Raw genomic sequence first — 10,602 nt, 5'->3', positions numbered from 1 at the left:
CCATGATCGAATCGGCGTTTCTCAGCTAGTTCAAAGCACTTGAATGCATCCAAATGGTATTTATGACTTCATAACTGGTAATTACCACCTTCCCACTTGGCTATGAATGCAGCATTAGATGGCCATCACCTCAACTAAATAAATATTAATTTTATATTTTCAATTGAGAAACCCAATATGAATATGTGTTATTATAAAGCAAATCATTGAACATTATTTAAAATCATGACGTCACATTATGCGCCGGTAGTGAGCAACGCGGGAGATTGAAAACTTAAACAACGGTCACTGTGTTGAGGATAACTAGCTAATGTTGCTAACTACAAGTTTGCCAATATGTTGAAAAAGGTGCCCAAGGCTACATTAAAGTCTCTAATGAGGAAGAAAGCCAACATTCGTATAGGCACAGCGGCAGATGCAATGGTATGTTTGTTGAAAATGCTCTCGTAGCTAGCTAACATGCTAGCTAGGCTAAACGTTACAACACTGTTTTAAAACGAACAGCTTTCAAGCACAGGTAAACATGCAATACAGCTATCGTTATATTAACTGTGTAACTTAGCCTAGCAAGTAGGATAGTTCTCTAATTTTCATGTGTTTCAGTGCCTGAATATGAATGTCCATTTCAGGTTGAGCTGAACGTGCTGCTATTTCTGCATAGCCTCGCAGAAGAGGCGAGGACGAAAGCTTTTGAGGAGAAATCGGCTACTATCAAAGCACACCACGTCAAAGCAGTATCCAAGGTATTGGCAACATTCAGCAACATTGGGGGCAGAACACAGGGTGCATATCAATGGGCTAAAGGGTCTTTCTCTCCTTCATCAGCACTGATCTGAAATAGCCTGGACAGGTGAAAGCAAGTTCCCGCTAATGTGATGGGTTTTCAGATCAGTACATAACAATGTAGATGAGGCAGGAGGCTATTGAATTGTTAACTTTAAAAATATATACTTTATAGAGAGAGGGGCAAATGTCTGGTTGCTGTATAGACATTATAGATTTTGTGGTAGTGAGTTAGCTCTACAGACCCTTCGTCATATACAGTTATTTAAACAGTAATATTCTGTCTTAGGACATACCGTTTGAAGTGGCATGTGAGATATTTGCCTACCTGTGCCTGTTTAGCAACATGGACAAATACAAATATCTGTGGACAGTTCTTATAGGAAATCGTTGTTTGCATCACCAAGCAGTACCAAGGAAAGAATTAAATCCAATTGTTAGATGCTACCACCCCCCTCCAAATCCAAACCAAACATGCTGCCCAATTGCGAGGCTTATTAGCTAGACAAACAGGTGTGAAACAGACAGATGTGCGTGTTAAAAATATAATCTTAATAATGCCATTTAGCAAAAGTGATGTAGTCAAGCATGCATACATTTTATGTGTGGAAAGAATACACGTGGGCAATCTAAGCAAGACACAACATGGAATCCACGTTTGGTTTTCATTTGGGTGGGGCGTCTTATAATGGGATGCAATTATTTTCTGGGTACTGTTTGGCAACGCAAATAACGATTTCATTGGAACAATCCAAGGATATGTTCTCCGACGTGGGAAAAGTGTCGCCGGACAGGTACACGTCAGCAAATGTCTCTCAAGGTGGCTAAATGTTATACAGCTATAGTCGAGTCATGTGGATTAATGGATATCCTACATTGAGATGTCCTATTCCTTCAGTTCATTTGTCAGAGGATTGTCTTATGATTCCTGACTTTATCATGCTACTTTCCAGATGTCAATGATGATTTTTTTGTCTTTCCTTAGAAACTGCTGAAACGAGCCCGAGGGTGAAGAGGAGAGACCTTTCTACATGAACATGATTCAACAACTGATTTTATTAATTGTCAGATTGGCCTGAATTATATATTGAACCTATATTTTTGGTTTTCTCTTCAGTTTTAATATTTTCTGTGGTCTCTAGTTTTTGTCTGTATTCATTTGATCTGTTTTGTCTGTCATTTTGTATTTCCACAATGCACAGAGATTTTTAGAACATTTTTTATATGCTGTCCAATTAAATGTTGTGTTCTGTAGATCTATCTCTGGTGTAGGCCTTGTTGTCCCTGCCATGTTCCATCAAGCTGACTAGAATGTTTATTTTTCTGTTATACTAGCCTAGTTCCCTGTCAGAGAAATGCACTTATTTTGAGAGAAGTGACACAAAATACAGAGACTGGTGCCAAGGCTACCATCATCCAGCTAACTTGACACAACTGTGGGAAGCATTGGAGTCAACATGGGCCAGCATCCCTGTGGAACGCTTTCGACACCTTTATGTAGTCCGTGCCCCTGAAAATTAGGAATGTGTTCCTAATGTTTGGTATACTCGGTGTACGATGCACTTTAGTACTCTGGCCAGTACAGTTGGTGTTCGATGCCAATAATGTTTTCCTTTGTTAAAAAAAAACATTAAAAGAAGAAAGTTGCACACTATGTGCAGTATGCTCCCAACAATTGAATGGTTAAACCAATGTTTCGGCACCCAGTGCCTTCTATCGGTTTCCTTGTCACGAAGGCAATAGCCAGCTAGCATTTATGAAAGCCTAGAGCCTCATCCTCAGGCCTATATTCTCTGTCATCAACAGTTGGTCACGGTGGTCAGAGCTGCAGGCTGAATGCTTCAAAGACTATGCATTGGCCTGCCCCCAAACTCCTCACAAATTCCTTACCTATTCACCCTACATACATTATCTGCATGTCAAGATGTTATCCCACTCATCTTTTACTACAGAGGGGTTTCTGAAGCCATGGCACTTGACCTGTGTGGCATGGGTTTTCACGTGAGTGCGTTCTTAGCTTTTTAAAATATTTTTTCTTATAGAGCCCTGTAGGAGGTCTGCTGTAGGGATCTTAAGTTCTTTCTTCATTGTGATAATAATCAGGTTTATTATGATGAGAATAACATTCACACAAGACACAATGTACTGTAATTCTACTAATGGACTGATGCATAGTATATTTTTTACTGTATGGCTCAGCCTCATGCTCAATCATATTTTGGTGGCTTGGCATGAAAATCAACCATTTAAACCAGTGTCTATCTCTCCACCACTCTCTCATCCCCCATTGTCTCCCTCCTTATGCTCTTGCTTTCCCCCACCTCCAGCTGGGTTGTTATACTTCCCTGCCTTTTTCTCGCGATTGTTTCCAGATTTGGTGAATCTGATTTGGTGTTCCAGCGAGCTTAGCCTTTCCTTGTTTCTATTGACAGTTAGCATGGGGTTTCTGGGTGTGTAACCCCACCCGTCGGACCTTTGGCCCTCTGACAGTCCCAGTTTCTGCCTCTGACCCCCCACTCCAGGCAGACAATAATAGCAGAGCAGCTGTCACTGTTCAGGATCCAGGTGCAGCTGTAGGGCAAAACTGACAAAACATGATGTTCAGTGGGAACTGGAAAGGCAAAAACTAACCATTTTTCCTACACTGAAAGAAAGCTTACTTGTACAGCTAGAAGAGGGAGGTCTGTTATTTTATCTAAATATCAATGTTATCTTTTTCTTGAGGAAACAACATGCTAACATTTTTGTAATTTCACTGGGGAAAAAATACTAATCTCTTCTGTAATGTAGAAATATGTAGGTGTATGGAGCACCTACTCAATTTGGTCTTAGACTCGTCCAGCTCCCCTGTCTGCCAGCGTCTTTGGGTCTCGTCTCTAACAAATAAATCCACTCCAACGTCAATCCTCTGAAACTCCTGCTGACACTGTTTTTGACACTTTCTAGAAACCAGAAGTAGGGGCTGTAGAATATATGTTATTCTTCTCTGCCTCCCCTGCTGAAAAGCACATACATTTGAGTGTGGCTGCCCCCACTGTGGTGTCCATCTAGCTACCAACTTTAATATAACCTTAATTCCAAAGAGGGTAAAATGTTAATTCAGATATCATTGCTGATTTGGATTCTGCACTTCATGGATCTTATTAATAAACAATATTACTCAAGACATCCACGACACAGACATACTGTACAGTTGATGTCGGAAGTTTACATACACTTAGTCATTAAAAGTCATTTTTCAACCACTCCACAAATTTCTTGTTAACAAACTATAGTTTTGGAAAGTCAGTTAGTACATCTGCTTTGTGCATGACACAAGTCATTTTTCCAACAATTGTTTACAGAGATTATTTCATTTATAATTCACTTTATCACAATTCCAGTGGGTCAGAAGTTTACATACACTAAGTTGACTGCCTTTAAACAGCTTGGAAAATTCCAGAAGAAGATGTCATGGCGTTAGAAGCTTCTGATAGGCTAATTGACATCATTTGAGTCAATTGGAGGTGTACCTGTGGATGTATTTCAAGGCCTACCTTCCAACTCAGTGCCTCTTTGCTTGACATCATGGGAACATCTAAAGTAATCAGCCAAGACCTCAGAAAAAAATTGTAGACCTCCACAAGTCTGGTTCATCCTTGGGGGGGTGCTTGAGGGACAGCTCATGTAGTGCATTCCTCAAGGTTATACATTCCCTGTTCTTCCCCATCTCTGTACATGACCCATTCCAATAGATCGTTGATCACTCTAATCCTAATTTGTGTGTATGTTCTCTCTCTCTTGCTCTCTCTTGCTTTTTGTGAATGGGGAGTCGGGCGCCTGCTTTCGGAGAGTGAGGACACGAGTCTACAGGAAGTTTGAGGAGGTACAAAGACGAGAGGTCTTATGGCACCCCACCCTGTACGGCAACTCCTGACCCCATGTCACAGATTGGAGGAAGTGTGTCATCGAAAGGAGGAAGAGTCAAGGAATACTGGTGATCAAATCCCTTTCTATTGACATTTTTCCACATAAATTATATACAACAGTATGTGGACACCCCAAATTAGTGGATTCCGCTGTTTCAGCCAAACCTGTTGCTGAAAGGTGTGTAAAATGCATGGTTGTGCGCTCCAATCTCCATAGACAAACATTGGCAGTAGAATGGCCTTACTGAAGAGCTCAATAACTTTCAACGTGGCACCATCATAGGATGCCACCTTTCCAACAAGTCAGTTCGTCAAATTTCTGCCCTGCTAGATCTTCCCCAGTCAACTGTAACTGCTGTTATTGTGAAGTGGAAACATCTAGGAGGAACAACGGCTCAGCCACGAAGTGGTAGGCCACACAAGCTCACAGAACGGGATGACAGAATGCGGAAGCGTGTAAAAAAATCTGTCCTCTGCTGGTTCCCCTTGCTCTGCAAGGGCCGTGGCTTTTGTGGAGCGATGGGTAACGATGCTTCGAGGGTGACTGTTGTTGATGTGTGCAGAGGGTCCCTGGTTCGCGCCTGGGTTTGGGCGAGGGGACGGTCTAAAGTTATACTGTTACACATACAGAAATGTTTTTTCAAGATTGTTGTGGAAGAACTTGACTGGCCTGCATACAGCCCTGACCTCAACCCCATCGAACACCTTTTGGATTAATTGGAACACTGACTGCGGGCCTAATGGATGGTTGGATCGATATAGCATTTGGATGGACAGATGGAGGACTGGATTGACTGGGTTGAGAGAGAGACCTTAATGATGGGGCCAGAACTCAAACTCTGTCCTGCCTGTAGTCAAGACGGTGTGCAGCAGTTTATTCCTCTATCATATGCTGTATAATAATGGGCATCCAACATTGTGGGTTTATTTCAACATGTTACCTCAACCATCCATTTCAGGAAACAGTCACTAAATTGTTATGGACTGAATTAAGCAGTGTTCAGAAAGCAAACTGTCTTTTCAGATTATTTTTTTGTTTCTATCATCATCATGACAGTGCCTAGCCTACTTGTTCTACAAGTGTAGCATTTCTCTATATATAAAGTCAAATTGAACCTAATGATGCCGTTTGATGATTCAAATCTTTTGTATGGTCCCACATTGGTTTGTTTGTGTAGGAGATGTTAATGTATGTCAATTATATTGTTTTCACAAATGACAATTAAAAAATGAACCAACTAACTTTGTTTTTATGTGGCAAGCCTTTTCCAAAGATTTCTATAGCTTTGTAAACATTTTCAAAAGTGGAGATGACCTCCCTTCGCCAGTCGCGATAAATAGTAATGGCGTATTTTTGTGGGCACGAACTCTACCATGGTTCATTGGACAAAGTCTATGCAGAAATGAATGGTGTTTTTGTAGGGATCGTGGATAAAGACTAAAAATAAGGTCTGTGGTATACAGGAGATTTGATCAATGTTGTTCTTCATCAGATGTCACTTTTTGTGAATTTTGAAGCATTTATGTAATTTCAAAAACAAAGTCTTCATAAATCATAAAGGTAATGTTAACTGATTTCTATTCTCTCATAAACACAGGCTTATATGTTTTGTTCTATCTCAGACCTTATATTCGGCGTTTATCCCAATTCTTTCCCCATTCTGAACGAACTAGCGGTAACGTATTTCCGGTTTTAGCATTACAAACTGGCGAGCTCTATGCTGTATATAGTACCTATGGGCAAATATTGTCAATTATATTGACAAGATATTCGAGTGACCGCTCTAACAGTGGGAATACATGTCCTCAAAGATGGAAGACAGGTGGGAGGTGACATCAGGTGGGACCATTCTAGCCAATGAGTGTGAACAACAGGCCATAGAGATAGATGCAGGACTCATTTTTGTATCCGTACCTTCGCGTCTGTGACAGCATGGGCAGTGAAGCCATGCCCATTTTAAAGTAGTCAATTGTCCTCTTCATTGGCTGCTTGCTCCCAACTCATAAGAATCCCCACCCAGTTGACTACTTTAAAATGGTGGAAGCCCGCAATCGCAATGTCCTTGCTAAAACGGGTATGTCCATGTCCTCTATCCATCTCTATGACAATAGGCACAACTCGGATATAAAGTCGTGTTTTTTTAAGTTGGCAAAATGTCACATGCGTCTACTTATATCAGTGCTTTCATAACAACATAACCATTACGAAACTTATATTCAATCAAATAAGCCTCACGAAGCAAATTAACAATTACATTTTTGTTGACCAAATTCGACACCCTCTCATTGGTGTCTACACAAAAATGTCTCACTTCATGGGCTTATTTTCTTGACAGATTTTGCTCAGAATAAAACCTCTCGCTTCGCATTTTCTTCTCTGAAAGAGGAGGAACGCTTCTATTTTGCTTTGTTTTGGTAGCATCTATTTTGCGAACTGTCTAAATAGCTACGTCACTGAGCGAAGTGCAAACAGTATTTTTGACAGGTGAGTATGGATGAAATTCCCCCAAGTGAGAAGACAGTCAAGGGGTGTGTCTGTCACTTTTGACAACTGGGCCTCCGAAGCTAGCAAGCTAACGTTAACGTTACAAGAAATAGCTAGCTAGTTTCATGACGACAAAATCATACTATGATTTAGTAATACTGTCGGTTTAGTAACTACATATATTTTGTATGGACAGTTTTCCTATTAATTCTATAATGCACATATGTTCTCTTTAGATTAGCAAGATGGCTAATAACGTTATAGTTAAATACTGTCTAGTTAGTCTTGTTGGCTAGCTAGCTAACTTTGGCAGGCTTTGTTTTTGTTGCGCAAAACAAACAGTGAGAGGCGAGTTACCAGTGTTACAATCTCTCTGGGAAAGAGTGCAGAGACAATATAATCTTTTCAACAATATTTTTCCATAGAGAGGAACTTTGAGAGAATACAGATTTGATCCTGATGACATCCCAGTAACTGCACTTGAAACAGTAAGGAGATAACCCTAACCCTAATCCATCATAGCAATTTTAGAAATAAGATTGTGAGATTCTAAGATTCTAGCCAGCTAAATCATCTGAAATTCAAATTTAGATATTTAGGCCTATTGCTAATTTAATATCTCATGACAGCTTTGTGATTTGAGTCTCCAGGGTGAGAAGATTATTGCTAATCCTATGAAGCTTCAATCTTGAATATCCAGATTTTGATAATAAAGTAAAATTAGACTGCAGGTTTGTTTGTCTGTCTCAGAATTTGCCTAACTTGCTGTGTCTCCCCTCAGCATGGCGAGCTGTGGTGAGGTGGACCACTCAGTGGACTCTGTGTCCTCCTCAAAGGTAGAAGACGGAGGGGACGCCTTCACTGGTGACTCCCCCAGCTCACCTACCCCCTCGGCAAACCCCGTGCCGGAATGTGCCATCTGCCTCCAGACCTGTGTCCACCCGGTTCGCCTGCCCTGCCGCCACGTTTTCTGTTTCCTGTGCGTCAAAGGAGCCTCCTGGCACAGCAAGCGCTGCGCTCTTTGCCGACAGGAAGTACCTGAGGACTTCCTGGAGCATCCCACTCTGCTGTCCCCAGAGGAGCTGAAGGCAGCAGCCGCAGGAGGACGAGGAGGAACCGGGCCAGGGAGCGCTGGCGGAGACCATGCATGGTACTACGAGGGGAGGAACGGCTGGTGGCAGTATGACGAGAGGACCAGCCGTGAGCTGGAGGACGCTTTCGCCAAGGGCAGGAAGAGCGCTGAGATGCTGATTGCTGGCTTCCTGTACGTGGCTGACCTGGAGAACATGGTGCAGTATCGCCGCAATGAGCACGGTCGCCGCCGACGCATGAAGCGTGACATGGTGGACATTCCCAAAAAGGGCGTGGCCGGACTCAGACTGGACCCTGACCCCACCCCGCCAGTTGTTGCCGTGGCAGCTGTTCTGGTCACAGCGGCAACAGTGGAACGGCCAAGCTCTGCTGATGGGGAGGATGTGACTGGACGGTCACAGGTGGGGGGCTTAGGGGTTGTCATCCCGGCTCCTCCAGTCAGACCCCCCACAGTCCTGGGTGCCCACCCTGCCACCTCAGCCTCCATCTCCCTTGAAGACTCTCTGTCCCAGCTCCTCATCAGCCAACCAGAGGGGGAGGAAGAGGAGAATGAAGAGGTAGCTTCAAGAATAAGCCAGGTGTACGAGTCAGCATCTGGTAGCAGTGAGGATGAGGATGGTGGTGGTGATGAAGTAGGGCGGGGGTGGGATAGGGAGAGGGGGGGACGGGAAGTTGGGTCTCGACGGAGGCCCAGACATAGACTCCTACAGCGCCGGCTCAGAGAGGTCCAGCCTGACAGACTGCCACCTGGAGGTGGGTCCTCCAGCGGAGGCCTCAGTGTGCGCTCACGCAGCCCTGACGGTCAATGCACTGTCACTGAGGTGTGACCACAACTGGACCACTGTCTCTGCACTCAACTGGCTCAGCAAAAAACAAATTCACTCCATGCCCATGGTGGTATTGAGTAACCCAGTGGAAGACACCAGATCAGCCATTTGCATTACATATACAGCAACATAGGCTAATCCATAATTTATAATACGTCAGCCAGTAAGATTATGCAAAATAGCACACATAATAAAATAGCCCATACTGTTCCACTCTCTGCCACTAACCATTTGAGCCTGTGTTAGTACCAAAAGGCATGGTCAGTCTTAATAGGCTATCTACAGAGAAATTGTGAAATGAGGTTTGAGGTTTGGAGATGACTTAACCTTTTAAATGTAGCATCCCATCTCTAACAGGAGGCAAAAATCTTGTTTTGTTGGTACATGGCTGTTTACTGTAATGATTGTTCTAACATCTCCATTGAGCGTACGTGAGTCAGTGTGTGTATTGAAGTCATATTCCAGATGAATATAAAAATGTTTCTTAAATGTCCAATGAAGCTGATTTTATCTCGATATCAAATTATTTCTGGGTAACAATTAAGTACCTTAAATAGCACCTTTTGTTTGGTATTTTATTACGATCCACAAGAGGTCGCTGTAATTTTGGCCACAACAGTTCTGCAAACCCACCCCATAGATCCCCATCTTGACACAGAACTCACCAAGCCACCAATAGGAAGACATACTGTGTCTTTCTTGCCTGTTTGCAGCCATTGAAACAAATTTCAAGTGAAAAACAAGTGAAAACACTTGTAATTACTGAATGGAAGGTATTTGAAATTACAACAAGATCACAAATATGCACAGAGGTTCTATACATCAGGGGTGGAGCATGGAAATGAGCAAACAGAGATTGAGAATGAAAGCTTCTTTAATCTGTCGGTAGCTATGCGCACACTCAATTCAAACGTAATGCATGTCACACATATTCCTAAGTAGAAACGGTGTCCTACAAAGACAGGTAGAAGTAGGAAGAAGTGATTGGAGATTTTTTATGAAGGACTTCCTCATGAAAGATGAAACAAACAAAGATGTTGAGAAAATATGCTGAAGATACTATGAAAACTGGATGGAAGATGCGTTGTACACACACCTGATCATGAGTGTTTGAGTTGTCTGAACTTTGAACCTATTATTTTGATACTCTTCTGTCAATTGTTTATTGCCATGTTTTTAAAAGTATTTTTGACTTTTAATTAATATGATTTAACTTCCATGTGTGGTCTTGTTTAACTGTGATGTTTTATCAAAACAATAAAGTGTTTGTTTATTATTTGACCTTAATTGAAGTCATGAGTTCGATGTTGTGGTTAACTTAACCGTAATATAACAATTTATTCGAAAGGGATAGTTAGTACTTATGCGTTATGGCTTTAGGTGATACTGTATGTTCAGTTTGCATCGTGGATCAGCATCGTGACCTTTATTTGACCAGGCAGGTCAATTAAACAACAAACTCTTATTTACAATGACTACCTGGCATGAGGCAAAAGGCCTCCGGTGG

At 42.2% G+C, this 10,602-nt stretch overlaps 2 protein-coding genes across 2 annotated transcripts; both read left to right on the top strand.

Moving 5' to 3' along the window:
* The first annotated feature begins 227 nt into the window (after window positions 1-227).
* Window positions 228-2,437, top strand: cenpw (centromere protein W). Its single transcript, XM_024420523.2, has 3 exons — window positions 228-423; window positions 630-743; window positions 1,769-2,437. Exons 1-3 carry the CDS (start codon window positions 337-339, stop codon window positions 1,793-1,795), a joined length of 228 nt encoding a protein of 75 aa, XP_024276291.1. The 5' UTR covers window positions 228-336; the 3' UTR covers window positions 1,796-2,437.
* Window positions 2,438-6,830: 4,393 nt separating this feature from the next.
* Window positions 6,831-10,382, top strand: LOC112250410 (E3 ubiquitin-protein ligase rnf146). Its single transcript, XM_024420522.2, has 3 exons — window positions 6,831-7,176; window positions 7,602-7,664; window positions 7,958-10,382. The coding sequence occupies exon 3, from the start codon at window positions 7,959-7,961 to the stop codon at window positions 9,093-9,095; it is 1,137 nt and encodes a 378-aa protein (XP_024276290.1). The 5' UTR covers window positions 6,831-7,176; window positions 7,602-7,664; window position 7,958; the 3' UTR covers window positions 9,096-10,382.
* Window positions 10,383-10,602: the final 220 nt, after the last annotated feature.

Source organism: Oncorhynchus tshawytscha, linkage group LG05 (assembly GCF_018296145.1).
Source record: "Oncorhynchus tshawytscha isolate Ot180627B linkage group LG05, Otsh_v2.0, whole genome shotgun sequence".
Taxonomy (NCBI): domain Eukaryota; kingdom Metazoa; phylum Chordata; class Actinopteri; order Salmoniformes; family Salmonidae; genus Oncorhynchus; species Oncorhynchus tshawytscha.
This window is presented reverse-complemented; position numbering and strand designations above follow the sequence as displayed.

Excerpts from the sequence above, each read along its gene's own strand:
- cenpw (XM_024420523.2), top strand. The coding sequence starts at position 337 with ATGTTGAAAAAGGTGCCCAAGGCTACATTAAAGTCTCTAATGAGGAAG. Across the intron at positions 424-629 it reads GCACAGCGGCAGATGCAATG|GTTGAGCTGAACGTGCTGCT; the intron begins GTATGTTTGTTG and ends TGTCCATTTCAG. Across the intron at positions 744-1,768 it reads ACGTCAAAGCAGTATCCAAG|AAACTGCTGAAACGAGCCCG; the intron begins GTATTGGCAACA and ends GTCTTTCCTTAG.
- LOC112250410 (XM_024420522.2), top strand. The coding sequence starts at position 7,959 with ATGGCGAGCTGTGGTGAGGTGGACCACTCAGTGGACTCTGTGTCCTCC.